The sequence below is a fragment of the Vombatus ursinus genome, unplaced genomic scaffold (genome assembly GCF_900497805.2).
Source record: "Vombatus ursinus unplaced genomic scaffold, bare-nosed wombat genome assembly UNPS02014786.1, whole genome shotgun sequence".
In the NCBI taxonomy this organism is placed as follows: domain Eukaryota; kingdom Metazoa; phylum Chordata; class Mammalia; order Diprotodontia; family Vombatidae; genus Vombatus; species Vombatus ursinus.
The window spans coordinates 45,327,175-45,351,517 of NW_020954564.1; the positions used below are offsets into that span (position 1 = coordinate 45,327,175).

At 39.8% G+C, this 24,343-nt stretch overlaps 1 protein-coding gene across 4 annotated transcripts in view; it reads right to left on the reverse strand.

Moving 5' to 3' along the window:
• Positions 1–24,343, reverse strand: part of LOC114047022 (DENN domain-containing protein 1A-like) — a 702,955-nt gene that overhangs the window by 77,868 nt on the left and 600,744 nt on the right. For all 4 annotated transcript variants that reach the window (XM_027867675.1, XM_027867672.1, XM_027867674.1 and 1 more), the window contains 3 exons: positions 23,064–23,135; positions 21,476–21,532; positions 10,824–10,955 (listed from right to left, as the gene is read on the reverse strand). In XM_027867675.1, the coding sequence (XP_027723476.1) occupies positions 10,824–10,955; positions 21,476–21,532; positions 23,064–23,135 (261 nt within the window). The remainder of the gene's footprint in view (positions 1–10,823; positions 10,956–21,475; positions 21,533–23,063; positions 23,136–24,343) is intronic.

Here is a 24,343-nt window from a genome sequence, read left to right on the forward strand (position 1 = left end):
AGAGAGAGAGAGAGAGAGAGAGAGAGAGAGAGAGAGAGAGAGAGAGAAATGATAATAGATTGTCATAGGGGAATTTCAGAGTTCATGAACATGGAAATGGAGCATTTGTGGGTGATGGTAAGATCAAGGGGATGGCTTCTGTGTGTAGCTAAGGCAAGTGGGAGAGTAGATCATGTGAAATGAGTAAGGTAAGGAACTGGGAGCTATCTGAGGGAGTATCAGCATGTAGGCTGAAGTCCCATAATACGTGCAAGCACAGGAGTTGGAGAAGAAAGGAAGTCTATGAGCCAGGCACTAAACTGACAGAGGAAAGAAGAGTATCCTGGAGGTCAGTGGAGAAAAGCTACTAGAATTGTGATTGGGTGGTAGATATGGACTGAGTGAACGTCAGAAGAGAAGAGGCTCCTGAGTGATGGTGGTAGAGGGTCACCTTGGAAGTGGTAGTGGGGAGCAAGGAGTATCCAAGGAGTGATCTCCCACCGTGACCAGTGAGTGGTGGGGTAGGAGCGAAAGTGCAACCAGTGTTGGAAAGGGAAGCTGGGTCATCAGGAAGGAGCCAGGTCTCAATGAGAGAGGACTTTGCAAACTTTCAAGTGCTATCTGAATGTCAGCTATTATTATTAGGACAGCAATTAGACTTATTCAGCTTGGTTCCAGATGGTGGAAGTAGGAGCTACGGCCAACAGGAAGGTATAGTTGCAGACAGTCACATTTAACCTCAATATAAGAAACAATTTTTCTAACAATTAGTGCTTTCCAAAAGTAGAAAAGGTTACTCTAGGAGCCCCTCACTACTGGAGGTGTTCAAGACATACTAGAATGGATTCATGCTTCAGGTAAGGGTCAGATAAGATGAATCCTAAGGTCCCTTCCAAATCTGACATTCTATAAACTTCCTAAAAATCAGAGGTGTCCCAAAATATGAGGTGGCTGCCTTCTGAGGTAGTGAGTTCCCCAGCACTGGAGGTCTCCAAGTAGAATCCACTTGCTGAGGATTTTATAAAGGAGATTTGTGTTTAGGAAGAAGTTGGATTGGACGGCTCCTGAGGCTCCTTCTGAGATTCTGTGGCTTTGGGAGAATTGTGTGGCTTGTAATTTGCTTTCACCATTTTAAGGTCTTTCCCACTTGTCCTGAGACAAACTCTGCTGGATCTCCCTTGATGCAGTGAATCAGAATCCTCTTGTCTCACTGAATCTGCCTTCCTGCTCTGAATTCCCTTTGCAGGTAGGTGAAGTTCAAAGTGCTTGGGTGCAGCCTTCAAACTACTCTAGTCACCATTTTCACAGAGCTGACCTTCTGACAATGATGAATAAAAAGAACAAATCTAAATTCAGGGTCGGTCATCACCAAGCTTGTTGTTCCTTAAGGTTTCTATGAACTTCTGTGTGCCAGCCCTTCCAAAATCATCACTGGAAGCTACTGCAGCTCCAAAGCCTGCCTTTCCCCAGGGCTGCCACATTTTAGACTCATGAGGAAAACAGATGGGAGACCACAGGAGAGAGAAGAGGAAAGATCCAGTCTGTCCGTACGAGAATGGAAGGAAAGATGATTAGCCGGGGGCTGGGGGGCCAGTGTGGCCATGAGGAAAGAATCCTAAGCTTGCAACAGACCTGGGTTGGCTTCCTGGCTTTGTCTCTTATTAGCTGTGTGCCCTTGGGAAGACCACTTCAGGGGACTCTGGGGCAAAGAGCCCTGGAGTTGGAATCAGAAGCTCAGATTCTAAGTCCTTCTGTATAATCCTGGGTGAATTGCTTCCCCTCTTTAGATCTTAGCCTTCTCATCTGTAAAATGAGGTGGTTGGACAAGATTCTCTCTCAGTTCCCCCCGCCAGTTTTAAATCCTAGCATCCTACTGTCCTTTCAAGTCTCAGTTTTCTCATCCCAAAAGTGAACACAGCAATAAAAACTCACCTAACACTTTAAGTGTTCAGAAACACTCTCCTCTCAACAACTCCATGAGGTTAGTAGCACAACTATTATTCCTACTTTACAGAAATGGCAATTGAGTATCAGAGATCAGTTAAAAAGTAGCATTGTTGGGATTCAAACCAAGTCTGTGGTCTTGAAGGCCAGGACTCCTCCCACAACAGTGTGCCTCTCACTGAAGGGGAGGGAGGGAGGGAGGGAGGAAGCAATCACATTTCTTGCAGTAGACACCATTACTTGGGAGGTAGAACTGCGTTTGGTTTGACAGACTTAGGTCAGTGTCTTGGCAATGATACTCCCTTACAATCTGTGTAAGGAATGTGTGGGATGAAACACTTCTAGATCTAACAATCTCTGTTCTAAGATGTTTCTGTCTCTGTCTGCTTGTCTCTTCCTTCCTATTTTGACTTGTAAAGACTGCAAGCCTCCATTTTCTCATCTGTAAAATGGGGATAACAGATATAGAGGCAGTGCAGGCAGGTTAGGGTAAGCAACTCAGATCTTTTGATCCTAAGTCCCGTGCTCTTCCCACTAAACCACATTGAGTCTGAGAAGTGCCTAAGAGCAACAGAAACTGACGGCTTGTTATCATAATTCCTCATATTTACATAATGCTTTATGGATATAAAACTTCCTTATATCCATTAACTCCCAACACAAAATTATAGGGCTCCCTAAATCTGGATACTCTAGAAGTGCCTGTCACGAGATAAATATCAATCTTGTTTGAAATTACTGCAAAGTAGATGAAATGTGTAATTAACACCTTCACTCACAGAATACTTCAAGGACTGGGCAGAAAGAAACTCATTTTCATAGAGTGCTATCAGCCAGGAGGGGGGCCATTCTGCTTCTGGCTTTGTCTCAGACAAAGAGGCAGTATGGTGGGGTGGGAGACAAGCCCTTCTGCTCTTATCAGGAGTCAGCAAATATGGGTTCAAGTCCTCACCTTGGCCACTACTAACTCAGTGTGGGACCATGGGCAAGTCAAGCCTCCCTCTGAGCTTTAGTTTCTTCACCTGTAAAATGAGGACATTGAACAAAATGACCTCTAGAGCCTCTTCTAGCTCTAACATATAATATATGTTCTAATTCTAACAATTTGGTTTTCTGGGTTCTAATAACTTGTCTTTAATTCCATTTAAAGTTTATACAGTGCAATACGACATGTTATGGAATTTGTTCCTTATAAAGTAGGTAGTACAAAATATGATTACCTACATCTTTTGAGATTGAAACTGAGCTTCAGAGAAGCCAAGTGACTTGCTTAGAGTCACAGAAGTATGTCAGTCGAAGTTCAAATTCGGCTTCAATGATTCCCAGTCTGGCATGCTTGCCACACATCAGGCCACTTGAAGGCCCTTCTCAGACTGGACATTATGTTCTATGTTATAACAATTTATATTCTAATATCTTGTTCAGCTCTATCATTCTATATATTAAGAGTCTGTGGTCAGCTTCAATATAGTCTTCCATTGCTATCTTCAATCCATGCAGAATGGAGAATAAGTGGTTTGGATTTCAAAGCAATTGCTAATTGATTCTTGAGTCTCCTTTGGCTAAGAACATTTCAAATAAGGTCTACCAAACACAGTATCGGGAAGATATTTCTGATTTCAATTATCGTTGGCTAGGATATTTAGGTTTCTTCACTTCAATGAAAACAGACAAAAGATATCTACAAAGATAACAAAACACATTCAGCAAACACTGAATCCTTAATCAAAACCTCTTGAATTTTCAACTCAGCACTTGTGAAGTTCCTGAATCTCATTTCTCTTCTTCTATTGGCAGTTTCTTTTTCCCTCTAAATCTAAGGCTATGTTTAGAGGCAAGCTCCTTTGATTGTTAACTTATACTTCTATCAGAAAACTATCTAATGGACAATGTGACTAGACAACAGAATTGCCAACCACGGCCCATCGACTTGACCTTCACAAAGAGTAATAATGACTTCTGCTTTTATCTCTTTACAGTTGTGTGAGGTAGCAATTGTAAGTACTACTGTCCCCAGTTTATATATGAGGACACTGAGACTCAGATGAAGTGACTTACCCATAGTCACAAGCTAGTAAAGGTCAGTCCTTTCTACTATACCACACTGACTCCCAGGGGGCAATGACAACAACACACAAAAGCAGGAAAAGAGCTGCAGAATTAGAGCTGGATGGTACCTTAGAAGTTATCAAGATCTATCCAGTGTTTTTATTTTATCAATGAAAAATGGAGGCCCAGAGATGTTAAGAGATTTGCCCAAGGTCACAAAGGCAGCAATCAGAGTTAGGTTTGAACCTACGTCTTCTGACTTCAAATCCAGAGCTCTTTCCAAATGTACCACATTGTTTCCTTATCACTGATCTTCTGTTTGAAAATCAGTTTCTCATCTAGTAATAAAAATGTACCTAAGGGAAAATGAGATTTGAGTGTAATTCCTATAATTACAAAGCTGTTTCTGGTAGGGGGACAAAAATTCAGATTTATGACCACTGAGGACTAGAAATTCTTCCATTAGAGGGCTAATTTGTTATTTTTTTCCCTCCAATTAAGCAAAAAGAAATACAAACCTGGTGACAAAACTAGTAGGGTATTTTACACTTGATGAAATGAACTAGTAATTTTAAAGTTTTCTTTTTTATAAAGTGCTTTCTTCATAATAATTCTGAGAGCTATTAGTATGAGTATTACTGCCCCCATTTTATAGATGAAGAAAGGGAGGCTAAATCACTTGCTTACAGCTACACAGCTAGGAAATGCTGGAGCAGAGATATGAACACAGGCTTCCCGGCTCCAAGTTTGTACTTTCTCCTCCTTGCTGCAAAGTGTCCTCCGCTCAAATCACTAAGATCCAGTAATTTTATAAGGCTTCACAGAATTACTAAATTTCAGAGCTGGAGATTTTTAGAACAAACAATATTAGAACACAGGATGCTAGAGTTAGAAAAGATCTTAGAACACAGACTAAAAAGGACTTTAGAATAAAGAATCTTAGAGGTAGAAAGGACCTCAAAATCTTTTAGTTCAACCTCCTCCTTTTACAAGTGAGGAAAGAGAAGTCCAGAGAAGGATTATAATTTGGTCAAGGCCACACAGTGAGCTACAGCAGGGTGGAGGACTAGGACCCGGACTTCTTTACTCCTAGTTCACTGGTCTGTACACTACACATGAACCTTTGGCTTCCTCAGTTTTAAATGGGAAAAGGTTAGAAAGGGACTTTCTTGGTAGCTGGCTGAAACAACCACCAATAAGAGCCCGGATGACTTTTTTTTTTTTTTTTTTTTGCATCTAATGGCAGAGTGTTAAGTCTATACAAAAATGAAGAAACTCCTCTTCCAATGGAGTTTGCAACTGGGAAGTATTCAAACCAACTGTTGTCCTAAGTCTCTGGGAACCACTGGAACCTTTGGCTTTGGCTCCAACTTACTCTGCTGGTGCGTTATTTCAATTCTGGAACTTTACACTAAATAGCTTAAAGAATGTTCATTTAGTTTGGGGAAAAAAGAGGTACCTTTCAACACAAGCCCTTTGGAATCCAGCAGGGTGGAAAGCAAGAAATTCATTTATCCACAGATCAATCAGTTAAGGGAGAATGAAAAGCAGAAAGGACCCTGGGGCCATTTCCCATGATCCTTGATATGATTCTTTATTTCTCTGTTTTCTGCCTCCTAAGAGCAGGACTGGTAATAGCAAGTAAAATTCCTAACTAAGGCCCACATCCTCAACAGTATTAATCTAGACCAGAATCTGAAACCCATATTCAGGGTTTCCACGGCCAATCTGATTTACTCATGATGGATGGGAAGAGATTTGAACATAGCAAATTACTCTGCTACTAACTCTATGTATGACCTTGGGCAAGTAATTTCCTCTTCTTTGGATTACAGTTTCCTCAACTATCATCAGAGATAAAAGAACATAGAGCACAAACTATCAGAGCTAGAAGGAACCTTAGAATGTCTGAATAAGAATATTAGAGCTACAAGAGACCTCAAAATATTGAATGGTGGTCCATAAAGTATTAGAGCTGAAGATGAGATTTTGGATCTCATTATCTAGTCCCCCTAACACATCCTGCATTTCCCCACCTCTATTGCTTTTGCTTATGCAAATTTATTCCCTTTGTCCCAAATTCTCCACCCCCACCACGGCCTGCACAGAACCTTCAAGACCCAGCTCCAATGCTGCCACCTCTCTGAAGCCTACCTGGATTCCTCTAGCTTAAAGTGATCTCTCCCTCATCGGATCATGTAACACTCTGTGCTCCTCTTATAAGCCCACATCATATTATAATCTTTTTTTTTTATTTGTGTCCAAATCTCATCTCCTTCACTAGAATAAAAATTCCTTGATGATGGGGCAATGTTTTATTTATCTTTGAATCCTTCCCTTCTCTGAGCATAGGACACTCATTGCATATAACAAGAGCTTCATAAATGTTTCCTGAATGAATGAAATCACATCCTTTTTTCTTACTTACTGTGCACACAGGAATATAATTAAAACTCTCAGGAAAACACAAGCATTTTTAGAATCACAGAATCTGAAACCTTGATGTTTCTGAGCTCCGTGGCCCTGCCTGTACTACATGGGTGCTTCAGAATAATTTACCATGATACTGTGTATTTAAGAAATGGCTGAATAATGAAGACTGTCACAACTGTGAGCAGACTGGAGAGGGCCAGAAGCTAACGTGCAGTAGGGTAAGCCACAAAGAGTTAAAATGAAGGGGTTTAATGCCTTCTCTAGACCATCCCCCCTTTAGCTAATCTGTCATGTAATGAAGAAAAGCTCCCAGCACAGGACAGCTAGCTGCCGGCTCACTTACAGCAAACTGATTAAGAATGTTCAACCGACGGCAGACTGTAGACCTTCCCTGGTGAAAATAAATAGACTGTATGCAAATGTGTTTGTCACTTTGACAGCATGTCTCAATTAAGGCATCTCGTTGCTGTGGGTAGGCTCAGGCGCTGCAGCTGTACAGGGGAGCCCACTGCATTACTGATACTTGGGGCTTGACCCTCATCCACATGCATGCATTTTAAAAATTTCTGCCTTCCCCCAGTACACTTGCATAATGCTGGCAGACACTTGAAGCCAGTCACAGACAGGAAAAAAAACACTTTTATCCTCCCTAGTTTACAGACCTGTGAAAGCATAAATAGCTCTTATTTCAACAGTTTGGGGTGGCTTTTTAATTGTTTATTCGACTTCCCCTCCCCCTCCTATCTACTCTATCTATCTATTTATCTATATATCCAGACATCTATCTATCCACACATATAGGGGCACATGCACACCCAGACACATGCTATTTACATTTATGTGCATACAGAAACACACACATTTATTCTCCATTTATTGGAAAAGGGCATTAAAATAGCTCCTTATTCTCATTGAAACAGAAAAACAATTTCTTTACATTTAACATTAGGAAGTTTTTCAACTCCTTTGTCATATTTTCGAAAATGTCATCTGCCCAGGAGGAGTGCATATGTGTACAGAAAGAGGGACAAAGGCTACTGGGGAAAGAGTCCCCCCTCCCCCACACCACCCTTTCCCTGCCTGGGGCTGCCATCCTGGATACACTATGTGGCCAAAGCTTCTATTGTTAGCAATGGTAGTGATAGTTACTCAGGTTTGTTCCAACTTTGAGCTGATGTCCAGAGGGATGGGGTGAGGGGGGAGAGGAAGGATCTTTCAGAGGTAGGAGGGTATGGGGAAGTAGAAACAATGTCATTTTGGAGTGATTTTTAACCAAATCTTTTTTTTTGGTAGTAAATGCATCCCCTTTTTAAGTTTTAAAGAAAAAAAAGTAAAAACAAAAAAACCCCTAAAGATAAGGCATGTGACTATTTCAAATGAAGCATTAGATGAATAAGAAAAATCTATCTCCAAACTTGCCACTTGAACTAATGACCTATGGCAAATGAAAGATTTTTTTTACTGTAAGATTCTTAAGTGTTTAAAAGCTGAAATAAAACTGAAATGATAATATCTTCAAGGCTACTTCATTAAATGAAATAATTTAGTGAAACTGCCTTCAAAATTATTTCTGTGTGGTACTATAATAGAAGAAGCAATGGATTTGGAATCAGACAACTTGAAATCAAATTCCAGCTCTAACACAGTCTATATTTAGGTGTCATTTAACTCATTTGAGCCTCAGTTTTCTCATCTGTAAAATGGTGTTGGCCTAGATGATTTCTAAGATCTTTTCCAGCTTTTGATCTTAGGGTTAATTTGTGATTATGATTTAGCAAGCTTGGCTTTAAGATCATTTTGGTTTTATTTTGCCCTTAAGAACATTGCATTGAGGGAACCCCCCCCCCAAGAAAACCTTGCATATATGCTTGCTTATTCCATTTAACTTTGGTGTTTTGTTCTCTCAAAGTAGGTCCTTCAGTGAAAGTATGTGTATGGAGATGATTGCTGGAGATAAAATGAACAATTTTGATTATATAAAATTGAAAAGTTTTTGCACAAAATCAATGAAGTTAGAATCAGAATGAAAATAGTTAACTGGGAAAAAATTTTTTGCAGCAAATTTGCTGGATAAAGATCTGTTATCAAGGATATGTAGAGAATAGATACAGATATATGAGAACAAGAGCCATTCCGTAATAGATAACTGGTCAGAGGAAATGAATAGAGTTCAAAAGAAGAAAGGCAGTAGCCATATGAAAAAATGCTCCAAATATTTGATAGTAACAGAAATGCAAATCAAAACAACTCTGAGCTCCCCATTACTCCAATCAGACTGACAAAGATGACAAAAAAAAGAAAAGAAAAGAAAAGAAAAGAGAAAGGACAATTGCAAAGAGGGACTGTAAGAAAGTCACACTAATACATTGCTGGTGGAGCAGTGAATTGGTCCAATCATTTCATTCTGACAAACAATTTGGAACTATACTCAAAAAAATCACTCCTTTGACCCAGAAAAACCACTACTAGGCATACAGCCCAAACAGATTAAAGAAAGAGAGAAAAGACAATTATAAACAAAAAAGGGGTACCCATCAATTGGGTAGTGGTTGAACAAATTATGATACAGGGATGTAATAGAATATTATTGTGCCATAAGAAATGATGAAAGAGACAGGTACAGAAATAGCAGGGAGAACTTGTATGAGCTGATGTAGAGTGAAATGAGTAGAACTAGTAGAATAATTTTTAAAACAACTTAGAAAGACTTAATGATTCTGATGAATGCAATGATCAATCATGACTCCAGAGGTGTGATGATGACTCAGTCATGCATTTCACCCCTCGATAGAGAGGTACCAGAATGGAGGAACAGAATAAGCTACATTTTCAGACATGGCCAGTATATGGATTTGTTATTCTTGATTATACTTATCTGTCATTTGTGAGAATTATAGCGCAGGGGTAGGGGAGGGTGTAGGAGGTAGTTACAGTGGTGCAAAGAAAAAGAAAGAACATCAATGAAACATTTTAAAAAAATATTCAGAAGAAAACAGAAAGAAGTTCAGAAGGGGACAAAGACAAGGACAGTAGTTTTGGTATTCCTGTATTAAATTTCACATACATTACAAAAAGCCTCTGAGTTGCACATAATAGAGACTCAAGATTTCACATACTCTTTTTGTATTCTTTATACAGGGAAATGTTCATTTTGTTGATGTTCGTCAAAATCCTAATGAAAAAATAAACTTAGAATGTGTATATGTGTGAGGGGGACAGTTTATTCGAGTAAGAGTCATTTTTATGCACATTTAAGAAACTGCATTGCTGAGGGAAACAAGCTAATGCTGGGTTAGGTGGAAGGGGAGAGGGGTGAATACTAAAACTGCTGGAATTCACTCCGAGGTCTCTTTGATGACCATCTCCAGCCTATCTCTGGCAGTAGACCAGAGTATCACGGTTTGTTTCGATGTGGCTGGTTATTTGTTCAGCAAATTTAGTATGTACCTATTCTGCTAGGCAATGGGTGGTGGTGGCTGGGTAGTCAGGGGAGGTATATACACAGGTTAGTGAGGTCCCAGTTCCTATTTCATGGAGCTCAGTCTAACAGAGGACAAGAAACCCATATATAAATATTGGTAACATATTAGTAACATTCTTCTGACACAGTGTTGGTTGTAGCCACATGCTGTTGGGTTTGTGTCTTACTCTATTCCCTATTCTCTTTGTCAATAGTACCCTTAGAAGACTTTGGTTTATCAACACTCCACTTTATCAAAGGAATCGTTTTACATTTGCTCTGAAAAGAATTTCAGAGACAAAATATCTAATTCAATCAAAGGAACTAATGAAGAACAGACAAGATTACTTCTTTGCACAAATGTGTGATCATAGTGAGAAACTGACAAAGAGAAGTTAATTTTTTATATCGTGGTACCAGGTTTAACTTTGGAAAAACATTTAACATACAGACAGTTTTCCCAACACTTGTAATAGATGAAAATACTTCTGGATTGCCTGCATCAGAACACAGGTGTTTACCCTGTAGAGAATTACTTCTGATATGGATTTTCTGGGAGTATATTAACAAAGAACAACCAAATTGATTTTCTTAAAGCCAAGGTTTGCTGCCTTTTACTTGGCGATACAGAGAAGGAGCCTGCCATGCTAAAAGGTTCTAATGAGCTGGTTCTCTCTCAGGTAGTGACAGCAGAAGCTGTCGGATTTAATGAGTTCATATAAGAGTCAAAAGAGTTGACTGCCATGGCCATGATGCTTTGCTTCCAAATTCTGGGAATTTCTTTAGCAAGATTTTGAAACAGAAAAATACTTTTGAATATTAGAAGTTGAGAACAGCTTTCACTAGAAAAAACCGTCATAAAAAAATTCTGAAAATCAAGCTGAACTGTAGATAGGCTAGCTAATATTTCTGAATATCCCATTTTGAAAGAATTATAAAGCAAGGGCTCTATGCATACCTGCCCAAAGTGCACGGTGATGGGCCTCCTGTCTTCTCGGACTTTGGAATCCTTTGTTTCAGCCAATGGTGAAGGAGCAGCCTTTGGCAAGGGATCTTCCGTGGCTGGGCTACAGCCATTTTCAGCAATATCCTGTGAGGTAGAAAAAGGTCAGTGATGCTTTGGTATACACTGGACTAAATACATAAAATGCAGGAAGATGGGAGGCTTCATGGTAAGTGGAAAACTACTGGAAATCAGGAAACTTGAGTTTTCTCAGCTCTGCCACTAAGGGGTGTTGGGCAAGTCATTTCTCCTATCTGAGCCTCTATCCATCCATAAAGTGAGGGAGTTGCCCTAGATTAGGGGTGGGGAACCTGCAGCCTTGAGGTCACCTGTGGCCCTCTAGGTCTTCAAGTGTGGCCCTTTAAATCCAGACTTCACAGAACAAAGGGCTGCACTTGAGGGCCTCGAGGCCACAGGTTCTCCACCCCTGCCCTAGATGATCTCTAATGTCCTTTTTAAATTCTGATAATCTGTATTCTAGGATCCCATCAATTCAACTATTCTATGTTGCATATTCTAATATTTGATGTTTGAAGGCTCTTTCCAACTATTTATATCTATTTTATATTATGTTTATTAATGTACATGTATTTTCTCCCTAGCTGGGAGCTGAGTATTGAGCCTTTCTCATAGCAAGTACTCAATAAACATTTACTGAACTGAACTGCAACTTCTCCTTGGGAATAGAAGCTGCTGAATTGAAAACCTAAACTTTATGTACCTCTGCAGCATTTGGTAACAATAGTGAGAGAATGACATATAGCTTTGCAAGGGTGACTGAAGGTTGGCCACTAAAAGACCCAGCTTTGATCATATAACCCCTGACATGGCCCCTTCAGTTTCAGTCTTGGTAAGGTATAATAATGAGACAAGGTTTTTGGACACAAGCTGACCTAAAGTACTTAGGTCAAATAAAACAAAGAGGTGGATGGGCTCTGTCTGCTCCAGAGAACAAGAGACCTTTTTCCAGATCCAGATGGTGACATGCAATGCTTCCCAGGAAGGAATAGAGGACTGAGAACGTGTGTGTATGAATGTGTATGTGTAGTAGTAATGGTAAGCAAAATGGTAAGCAAAAGAAGCAATGTAATTAGTTAAAATGATCTAGAAAAAACAATTTTTGTGAGTGGACCAGGTGAATTTTTTGAATAAAAAAGTAATTAACAGTGTAGGGTACTATATATGGGATAATGTATTCTTGAAAAGAGAAATATATAAGAAGATGACCATAAAAAATGAATCATAAAATTGTAAAACACCAAAAACGGAAGGTGGTGAAGGTAAAGGGAAGGGAATAAGCTACTACAAGTGCCAGGCATTGTGCTAAGCGCTTAAAAAATATTATCTCATTTGATACTCACAACAACTCTGTGAAGTAGGTGCTATTATTATCTTCTTTTACAGTTGAGAAAATTGAGGCAAACTGCCCAGAGTTACATAGCTAGCTGAACTCAGGCATTCCTGATTCTGGGCCTAATACTCTATTCACTCTGCCGCCAGGGACTTTAGAATGCAGAATGTAAGAACACAGAACATGAAACGACAGAGCTGGAAGGGAACATGGAATGTTGGCAATAGAAAGAATGGCCTTTCAGCTCTAACATCCCATAACTAACACCTTATATTTTAAGGTCTTGTTAGGTTTAATGTCCACAGCTTCATAGTTTTCTACGTTCTAAGATTTTTTCCTAGTGATTTCATCAGTAACTTATAGTTTTGGAGAGTTGCCAGGGGCTGACAGGCCTTGATCAGAGGTCGTTCTGACTCCAAGGCTGGGTCTCTCAATATAAGACCTCTTATAGCACTGATAGTCTATGTCCTAATGTCTTCTCCAACTCTAACACTCAATGTTCTAATGTAATATTCTAAGGTTTTTTTTCCAGCTGATATTTTATGTTTTATGTTCTAACAGTGGATGTTCTAAGGTCCCTTCCAGGTCTAATTAAACTCAGCTAAAAATATTTATTAAGTGCCTAATACGTGCCAAGAACAAGCTTGATCTCTGGGGATATGAAGCCAAAACCAAACATTTTCTATTTTATGTTCTAAGGTTATTTGTAATTTCATAGTTCTGCCACATGTTTTCTGTATGAGGTCCTGTGCTAGAATATGTGGGTGACATAAAGACAATGACAGAATCCTTGCCCCCAGTGGAGCTGACAATCTAGTAGAAGTGATAAAAACATAATACAGCTCTCATGCAACACTCTCTCTGTTCTCTCTCATTGGTCTCATTAGTTCCCATGAATTCAACTACAACCTTTGTGCAGATGTCTCCCAAATCTATATCCTCTTAGGAGTTCCAGACCTACATCTCCACTTGCCCACTAGACAAAAACACCAGGATGTTCAACAGATATTTCAAACTCAATGTGTCAAAAGCAGAACTCATTGGCTTTCCCCTAAAACCACTCCTCTGTCTAATATTATTTCTATTGAGGGCAGCACCTTGTCCTAGTCACACAGGTAACCTCAACCTCCTCTCCTTGGTCCTTCACTCTTACTCACTCCACACACAGAATTAATCACCAAGTCTCTTGATCTACCTCCTTAAAATCTCTTTTATCTGCCACCTTCTTCCCACTCATACATATCCAAATCTTAGTTCAGTCAATCAATCATTAAGTGATCACTAGGCGGCAGGCACCATATTAAGCACTAAAGGTAAGAAGAAAGGCAAAAATACTATTCCTGCCCTCAAGGAGTTCACATTCTAATAGGAGAGACAGCATGTAAATAACTATGTAAATACAAGACACACACACACACACACACACACACACACACAGAGCAGATGGGAGGTAATTTCAGAGAGAAGACATTAGCAGGGTTGGGCAGTAGGGGAGAGAGGGAGAATCAAGAGAGGCCTCCTGGAAGTAGAAGGTGCTATCTGACTTGAGTCTTGAAGGAAGCCAGGGAAGTTAATGAGGCAGATGTGAGGAGGGAGAATATTCCAGGCATGCAGCTGGGGTAGAGAAGGTTGAATGTGAGAAACAGAAAGTAAGACAGTGTATCTGGATTGTAGAGTGCATGAGGCATAGGAAAGACTAAGAAGCCTGGAGAAGTAGGAAGGGTCTAGGCTGTGAAAGGCTTTCCATGTCAAACAGAAGCTTTTGTATTTGATCCTAGAAGTAATTGGGAGCCACTGGAGCTCGCTTACACAGTAGGGATTGAGATTATCAGAGCTATACCTTAGAAAAATCACTTTGGCAGCCAAGTGGAGGATGGGGAGAGATGAGAGACAGGAAGACTGGTTAGGAGGTTAATGTAATAGTCCACACGAGAGAGGATGAGGGCAGGTGTAAGGGTGGTGGCTGTGTGTGTGTGTGTGTGTGTGTGTGTGTGTGTGTGTGTGTGTGTGTGTGTTTGTGTGTAGAGAAGGGGACAGATATGAGAGATGCTGTGAAGACAGAAATGACAAGATCTGGCTACAGAATGAACACGGGGTGAAAGGGAGTGTGTGAGCACGGGACACTGGGACAAAGTTAGTGTCCTCAATAGTAAGAGGAAAGACAGCCCTTCTTGCCTGGATTATTGCCTCCTAATTGGTCCAGCTGCCACACAGATATTCCTAAAGCACACATCTGACCATCACTTCCTTCCTCAAGACACTTGAGTGGCTCCTTCTTCTTGTGACAGTTAAGTACAAATTCCTCTGTCATTTAAAGCCCTTTGCCATCTTGCTCAAGCCTATCTTTCCAGGTTGATTTTCCATTACTCCTCATCATTTACTCGATGTTCTGGACAAGTACTGGCCTTCTCACTATTCCCTGTATTAGCATTCCATCTCCCAAACCTGCCACACACAGCATGGGCTGTTCCCTGTATCTATAATTCTCTCTCTCTCTTCTTACCTTTATCTTGTGGAACCCATAACTCCATTCAAAGCTCAGTTAAAGTGCCACCTCCAAAAGACCTTTCCTGATTCCTCCAGTTACTAGTATCTCCCAATCATCTTTTACTTATTTTACATGCATACTATGTTGACTTATCCATGAACATATTGTATATCTGTAGTAGAATAAAATTCCATGAGGACAGGGGCTGTCTCATTTCTGTATTTGTATTCTCAATACTCACTACAGTGGCTGCTACATAGTAGGCACTTAGTTGGGAAGAAGTCCCATACTTGGGGCTTTGCATTACCCACACCTGAGTGCTAGAGCCAGGCTTCAAAGGGAAAATATTTTTGGCTCCAGGTTTGTTATCTACAATGCAAGAGAAAGCTTCATAATCCAGAGCAGTCAGGGAACCCCCTCAGCATCTCTGACCCAGATTTCTCATGGGTGGCTTCATTCCTCTCCCCCTCTCCTCTCGCCTGCATTGAGAAGCCCTTTCTTTTGCTACCCTAACACATCTACAACCAAGGTGCTTGAAGAGAAGAAATGCAAATTAGGAAATGAATATTGATATTCCCCAATTGAGAGCAATGTTGGAATTTCCTTGATTGAGCCAGAACAAGATTTTTAATGCATTTAGAGAAGAGGAACTGACAGCTGTGTGACAAGGCGTGAACACAGTTATTCTATACGGTACATACCTACAGCTTACACACACACACACACACACACACACACACACACACACACACACATGATGTAAACTCTCCCACAGAATCAAAGATCACTCTCTGACCCCAACTCACTTCCAGCATACAGAGACAAATTCAAGGACTGGAAACAAAAATCTTTGATAATGGAAACTGTGAATTTGCTTCCATAGTGCTTCCAAAGGTACCAGGGAAATTCACAGCTTTCTAGGGCTTTCCAGGCAAAAAGTGTTAGCACAGCCAAGCTACATGAACTATGATTTCACATTAATTTTTACAATGGCTTGATTAGCTGTGAAGGCGTTCTATTTTAGCACTATTTTAAAGATGGTATGACTGAGGCACCAAGAAAGAAAGTGGCTTGCCTAATAAGGTCTCACAGCTAGTTAGGGGTGGAACAGAGCCTTGAACCCAGTTCTTCTGACCCCTAATTTCATGCTTTTTTTTTTTTTAGTCACAAGACCAGGTAATGGTGGATCCCAGTGTCACTCAATCATCTTTTATTTATTTTATATGCATACTATATTTACTCAACTGTGAATATATATATATATGCAGTAGAATGTAAACTCCATGAGGTAGGGGCTGTCTGGATCATTGGCTCCCAGGATCATGGGGTTTAGAGTGATCATGTCATAATGTAAAAAGCTCTGGACTTGGGGTTAGGAGATGGGGTTTGCATTTTGGCTTTGATATTTACTAGCTGTGTGACTTTGGGAATGTCACAACTTCTCTGGACCTGAAATTTCCTCAACAGTCAAAAGGGGAGGATAAGTTTTGCCCATATCTATCTCACAGATCTGTTGTAAAGGGAAGGGTTTTGTAACTATAAAAGTACCACTGGACTATGAGATGATGATTACAAGAAACAGAAAAGAAAGTTGAGATCATCTAGCCTATCCCTTACATTTTATAGATGAGGAAACTGAGGCCCAGAGAAGGAAATTAACTGGTCAAATTCACATATGTAATAGTAGAACTGAGATGTGAATTCAGGTCTTGTGATTCCACATTCACTAATATTTCCCTTGGAAAATTCACATTGGTAAGAAACTTGAGAAACATTATGAACACTGGAAAACCTTTGATCAGAGTTCAACTCTTCCTTAACATGGTGTGCAGGAAATGAAGTCAGAGGACCTAGATGTGAATACTGGTTTCCCCACTTAATACCTGTGTGCTCTTGCGCTAGTCATTCAGTTTGCTCATCTACAAAATGAGAGGGTTGGACTAGATGACCTCTGAGATTTCTCCTAGCTCTAAATCTATCATCCTATCAATGCTCTTTTCAGCCACATGGCCAGGTGGTGGCAGAGTGGGGCCTTGAACCCTCATCTCTGGATCCAGGATCCAAGTCTCAATTGATATGCCTGGCTTGCACTTTAGAAAGAGGACTATTATGTTGAAACTTTCAAAAGGGCTGTGATCTGTGCTCATTAAACTGAATTATGTCAATTTTACCAGACTGAAAAAAAAATTCTATCTCAAGAACACTCCAGGCTAGAAACGATGTCTAATGTGAACCTATTTTAATAGCCATCTGTGGGGGAGGGGCAGCAATTGTGGGGACCAGCAATACATTAAAAAAATGGGGCGCCAGAAGGGCAGTGACACCAGATACCTCACAGGAGCTCTGCACATAGGGAATATATTTGGTTTTAATCTGCAAGCCCATGCACTCAGTGCTACGTAAGGCTAGGCAGTGATTCAGGGGTGCTGAATTCTCCCTCCTGAAAGTCACGGAGGTATTTCAGGCATTTTTTCTTAATTCTGTGCAGTTAGCCTTCAAAGGAGGCCAAGTAACAGAAGGACTCAACCATCTTGCTACGCTGATGGAGAGAAATAAGTCACCCATCCTTATTACTAGTTTGGGGTTGAAGTACAGGAGGTGTGAAATAAAGCCATGCCACAGTGTCTGTTAACAATTATTTGCTATCAGTCACAGGGATCCTCTGAAAACTTCCATTTCAGTTGCTTTGAAATACAGACAGAAATTGGGCCTCCATTCAATCTCCACTATCCTATTAAAGACGGACCTTCCATACACCATGACGACCTCTCAATAGGTCAGCCTCGCATTTCACATTTGCAATTCAAACCCAAGGCTGGAGCCCAGAAAGGGCAAACTGGGCTCTTGATTATATTGAAGAGGTCATCATTGCTATGCAGAGTGGCAGGAGGCAGATCTCCAGCTTGGTGCATCTTAAAATTATATGATTGTCTGGATTTGTATCACTGTTCAGAACTGTATCATGGTTCATGTTCATTACACCGATCGAAACACTATCACTGTTTGGAAATTGCAACATTGTTTGGAAAGGTAGCATTGTTCAGAACCATGTCTCAATTAAAATATTGCTGTTCACAATGGTTTAATTGTTTGAAATTGCACCATATATCAGAATTGTATTGTTTCTTGAATATGACTGTTAAGAATTGTTCTGAACAATAGTTCGAAACTGCTTTAATTCTGTGACGAAATCTGAACGGGGATAGTAAGCTTAGACATTTCCTGGGCTCCACATGTTGCCATACAAAAGGGAAAAAGAAAGGCAAAAAATATATTTTCAGCTGCAGTGAATAAGGTCAGGCAGAGCAAAGCCTTAAATTGGCCCAGGAAAGAGAGTAGAAAAACACTGCAGAAGATCCAAATTCTGTACCCACTGAACAATGCCGGAGTTTCAATTACAAAACAGCTCTGCTACTAAAAACTGTAAAATATCAAGTCCGCAAAAATCTGTAAAAGCAAGGGAGGGGAAGTGAAAATTGAAAAAGGTACACTAATGGATCTGTCAACAGTCCAACGGTGACAAGACACATTTCTATAAAATGTCCGATGGTTAGTGAAACGGGTTTCACCATTTATAGTGCCTGAAACGTACTGACACTCTCTCTAGAACATTATCTTCCCAAATGAATCTTGAAATAACTTGGAGGGGGGAGTGGAAGAGGGAAAGAAATGGAATGGGGCCCTACTCAATGGATTGTTTGCAAAAGGAGCTTGAGAGGGGTGGATCCAGGGAGATCCAGGCTTTTTAAACAAGCTATTTTTAACCCTTCCCTCAACAACAACAACAACAAAGCTCTATGAGCAATACTGGCTATTAGTAGGAATGTGAAATAATGCTAAAGATGGATCTATAAGGTCTTCTTGTACATTTAGGAATAGCTAGAAGACCTTTTATTGGCTTTTTTTTTAATACAATGGCCAATCAGAATTTCCTTGGGCTTTTTCCACTTGGTGGTATTTATTCTGCAAATCTTCTAGGGAGAGCAACATATCTTTAATGATTTTAGGTAATAGTATAATGCCAGTGACAGCCAAGGAGCTAGCTGGAGAGGAGGGAAAAATTGCTGGAAGTAAGAAATTTATTCTTATTTTACATCTGTGATCAAATTCAACTGCTGGTGACCAAGATGGGGGGGGGGGCAGCGGCACGTAGGCTGATTGAAAATAACAAGCAAATGATATATTCCATTTCCTTCAAAACCCCCTCCCCCATTTCTAACAGAGGGTGATAGGCTGTGCTTAAGGGTCTCTGCATTTTTATCCCTGGTTTCTAAATTTCAAGATTATAAGTCTGGCTGCTAAAAATTCATTTTCAACTGAAGCAAAGCTTTCAGTCAGAGAGTTGACCTTCCAATTAAAAGGAATCAATTTATTTGATTGTTTCAAGGTAATTAGAGGCCTTTTTGACTTAAAACTTTAAACTGGTTTCCATCTTAAACAACTGAGATCCTAAATAAAATTGAAGCCTGATGTGGAGATTGATTGAATGAAACCCATTCCATGTATGTGCCATGAAACAGTAAAATTTTTCACATTTCTACAGTATGTTACAATACCATCACATGCATTTTCTCATTTAAAAATTCTTTTTAAATTGTCCTTTTTATTATATTTTCTCATTTGAGCCTTATAATAACCGTAGGATGTCCACAGCATATTGTCTCCATTTTGCAGATTAGGAAACTGAGGCTCAGAAAATGAAAGTAATTTTCTCAAGGTTACAGAGTACAACTTGTCTTTTACCCCCAAGTTCAGTGTTTTATGACAGCATGTCTGCCTTCTCATAAATCAGCCCAAAAAGAAGTTTTCAAAATGAGGACTGTTTGAATGGTCCTATATTCAGCAATAAGAACACACAACTTGCTTTGGAATGGGGTCAAAGTATAGTCAGATTCAAAAAGCCAACATTCTTCTTTCACTTTAACCTCAAAATTACCTATGTGAATGCATTTTCCAAATCAGATAGGCTAAGGTTATTAAACAGCATGACAGCATCAATCCTGAGTCAACGCTGTATCTTTCCTTCATATCATCACTAGATAAATCTTTCAAGTCATGTCATTCCTCTGCTCAAAAATCTTCAGTGGCTCCCTACTGTCCACAAAATAAGGTTCAAGCTCCTTTGCCTGACATTCAAGGCCATCTATAATCTGGTAGTAGAGCACTTTTCCAGATTTATCTCATATTCCTCTCCCCTGCACAACTGACAATCTCATCATGTCGACCTCTCTCTCTGTTGTCCAAGCACATCCCTCATATTCTTGCCTCCATGTTTTGCTTAAACTATTCTTTATGCCTGAAATACCTTACCTTCTCTCGAATTTCTCCCATCTTTTAAAGATGAACCCAAAGACCAAAGAACTCCTCCAGGAAGCTTCCCCTGAAACCTTGTCAGTGATGACTATGCTCCTCAGACTTCACATAGTACCTTGTCCTTCTCTACAGTACCTTCGTAGTACTTATTGGGCATTCGGGCCGTGTTGAGTCTTATCTCATTGCCAGACTATGAGCACCCTGAAAGCAGGGACCATATCTTATCTCAACTTTGTATCCTTCCTAATGCCTCCCACATACCCTGCCCATTAGACATCAATAAATGACAATAATAACTAGCATTTATAAAGGGCTTTAAGGTTTGCAAAGAGCTTTACATATGTTATCTCATTTGATCCTCACAAAAACCTTGTGAGGTAGGTGCCATTACCATTCTCATTTTGCAAGAAGAAATTTGAGGATCTAGAAGGTTAACTGACTTGTCCTGGGTCACACAGCTAGTAAATATCTAAGTGAGGATTTGAACTCAGGTTTTTCTGACTCCAGGTCCAGCACTCTTTCTAAGGTGCTACTCAGCTGCCCTTTATTTATTTATTTTTGGTAAATGTTTGTGGAATTTAATTAAACTAATTTTAAAGTACCCTTTGCATGCATGTTCATACCATCAAATGTAAGACAGTCTAGCTGATGTGTTCTTTACTGTTAGGACACACTGGAGTCTAATAAGCACCATTTAGAAATCTCAGAGATTTTATACATCATAGGGGATTGGGGAACCGAGGCACCAAGTCAGGAAGCTGAACCCAGGGCATATAGTGGTGGAGTAATAAGAGCTAGGACTAGAACCTAGGTTTCCTAGTCTAGTATTTTATTGTTACAACATGTTATCCTTTTATTTTCATATAGTTCTATCACTGGGAAAGAAGACACTCAGTCTCTTTCCCCTCTGTCTTCCTTCTCACTCCTCATAACAACACAAAAGCAACGTTCTCTAATTTAATCCACCATCGTGGGGCCATTCTGGGGAGGAAGCTCCCCCAAACCTACCATGTGTGTTTCTGGATGTTACACGTGTTGATGATATCTATACTCTGAATGCCAGTGTTACTTTGCCCAAGGAGTCACTGGGACAGTGTCCGAGTAGGCACCTGGGTTCCACAGAGCATAGTTACTAGAGGTAAGAGAAGCCAATTTCCACAGACCCCTGCCCTTTGTTACCTAGACACCATGGAGTAGGGCAGGGACAGACTGACAGCAGGAACTCTGAACTTCCTTGCCTTTGTAGGCTTAAGCCAAAGTCTTAATGTTATTTGAAGACAGTTTTTTGTCTGTGAATATTTAGAACAGTGTGAAAAATCCGGGACAGCTGGTAATGCATTTTGAAGTATGCTAACAACACTGTATCAAACAGCTCTCTATTGATCACATAATGCTTTTTGTGGCTAAGCATTTCATACGCGGGGCTTATACATTTTGAATAAGAACTTCAAGTACCTTTTGCTTCAAGCGGTTTTTCACCTCTTTTATTCCCAGTTTTGCATGATCTTTTGCCTGCATGAAAAATTAATTTAAGTTAAAAATCCCTTTCTGTTTCCAGCAGCGACTGCTTGATTTTGGTCCATCGTGAACTACCTTCTCTGATTACTAGAAACAGGGAAAGGGAAAAATGGGATGATCAGGTGAAAACATAATGGTTAGAAAAACAATACAGAGCTCAAAGGTTAAGGGAAAAAATCCCTTCAAGACACTGCAAAGATTTTGTTTTCTATGGTTCAATGGCACAAAATACCCCCCCCCCAACTAATAATCCACCCTCCCCTCCCCCCTACTGAAGCTCAGCTTCTTTTGCTCTAATTATTTATCTCAGCTGCCCAGGGACAGCTCCCTGTAGCAGGGGACCAACAGGATTCACTGGAATACCAGTGAAATTTCACCAGGTTAGGGCTGACAACCCCAGGCTGTCATTGGTGGCAGGCTGGAGCAGATACCTCAACCACTGTCATCGGGTTGTTTTCCAGAAATTTATATCTGCAGAGATGCCCAGCTTTTCGCCTTCGTATCAATTTTTTTTAGTTTGGTATGGTTAAAATTGACAATCATGGCTCACATTAAGATCACCACAATTTTAGCCATTCATTAGGCATCAAAAAGATGAATGAAATTAGGTGGGTATCACCAAGCAAGAGAGAGCAACTGGCAGGGGAAATATTTGAGTCTGATAAGATGGGAAGATCATGAATCTGGGTGAATCTCCTATTTCCATTTGGCTGAGGGATACTAGGCTCTGAAACAACACAGTTCCTACAGTGTTATAATAAACTTGAAGTAGGCTAGATTCCACAATTAGCCTTCAATACCTTGCAAAATAGCTTCTTCATTTGAAAAAAAAATAAAACAAAACATTAAAGGTGGAAAAAGGTTTACTAGGATCTGGCCTCGACTGTGACAATCTCTTTTCTCTTTCCTCGTGGGAGTGTGGGATGAATTATAGGCAGATATTCTACAACTTCAATATTATTAATTGGTTGCATGGAAAATATAGTCAGTGTTATAGGAGCCAGTAAGTCCCAGAGAAATGATGTTTTAAGCAGGACAGGAAGCAGGCTGATCCTCAGGAGAAATATGTTTTGGGTAAAAGATCAAATGATACAGTAGGCTTCCATGTCCTTATGGTGGGGGTCTGGTCAAAATGTATTAATAATATTATTAGGTGATATTATTGTGAAAATACATTATTTGGGCTATATATTATAATTGTTACATAAGTTTAGCTTTAAAATCTAAACTAAGGGGCCCCATTTTTTTCAATTATCTTTTGTAAGATTATGTCTTAAATCAACCATAAGTATTCCTCCCTTAAAAAATAAACAAGCAAAAGAAAACCCCAAAAGCAACAGGTTGCTTATAAAAGAATAATGCTTCATATTTTCAAATGGTCTTAATTCTTCAGGAACTAGCATAGCAGCTTTGAGAAATCTCTTTTGCAATTAAGGATCATGTATATTTAAATATTATCACTTGGAGAGCCCCCCAAAGTCAAAAGAAGATTGGTCTTGTTTCCAAGTCCCAAAGTAGTACTTACAAACTTATAGACAGTCTTCATAGCAGGGTTAGCCTTGGTTTTGACAGTATTCAAAATTGCTCCACTTCCTTTCTATAATGAAAAAAGCAATTAGCCATTTCTACTGCAGACATATCTAGCCAACACCAACACTGATCTCTTATCTTGAACCAAATTAAATCAAGCTACATGCACATTTGATATAAGACAAACATGCCTAAGTGGAAATTCACTTCAAGCATTACTCATAGGCTTTAATAGGGACAGTTGGTTTTTGAGGGAAACACTGATTTGCTTTAAACTCTAGGTTAGGAGGATCTCTGAGATTAAGGTTTTGGTTTGTCTCTATCCACTTAAAGTCAGAGAATCATAAAGCTGGAAGGGACTTTAAAACATAGAATATTAGAATGTAGGGGTTAGAATGTTAAAGTTGGAGGAGCCCTTTAAGTGTAGAATATTATAGTTTGAAACGGTTTTGGAAAATAGAATGCAAGAACACAGAACATAAATGTTAGAGGCAGAAATAACTTTAGTTACAATCTCTTATATGCTTAGAACACAGGTTCACAGAATTTTGGAACTGAAAGAGATCTAAGATACCATCTAGCCCAAACCCCTCATTTAACAGCTAAAGAAGTAAACTAAGGCCTTGAGGAGGAAAATGACTTCATCAAAGTCACATAGCTAGTTAGTAGTGGAGCTGGGACTAGAACCCAAATCTCTAGGCATCAAGTCCAGAACTCTTTCCAATATATCACACTTCCCTTGTTATAAACAGAATTTGCTGAAGTTCTTTTGAGAGAGTATCTTGTATCGCTGGTCAGTAACTTCTCATGATACTCCTACATATTTGGAACAAATCTAAAAGAAGTAGAAGACAACACCCTACCTGCTTAACATATAGCTGGAGCTGACAAGTCAGCTCCAGATGAGCTTGAGCTATACAGACACGGTAAAAATACACTACCCTCGGCTGTGTACCTGACTCTCCTTGCCCTGGTTATCTGCTCTGGGTTCTTTATATCACAGGAATGCAGCCTTTCTTACCAGCTAAATGTTGAGAAAAAGGGAAGAAGGGATATATCATGAAATCTAACTATTATTTAAGCAGAGATTCCCCAAAGTACATTGTGTGGACAATGGTATGGGGTACAATCACTCAACTGGAACTTTTATCATTTACCTTGTAAGCTTCTGAGAAAATAGATGGTAAAGTGCACTTGATTTGGCATCAAAAGATTTGAGTTTCATTTCCTGATCATTCAGCCTGTTTTCCTTTTTTATAAAAATGGTGATAATTC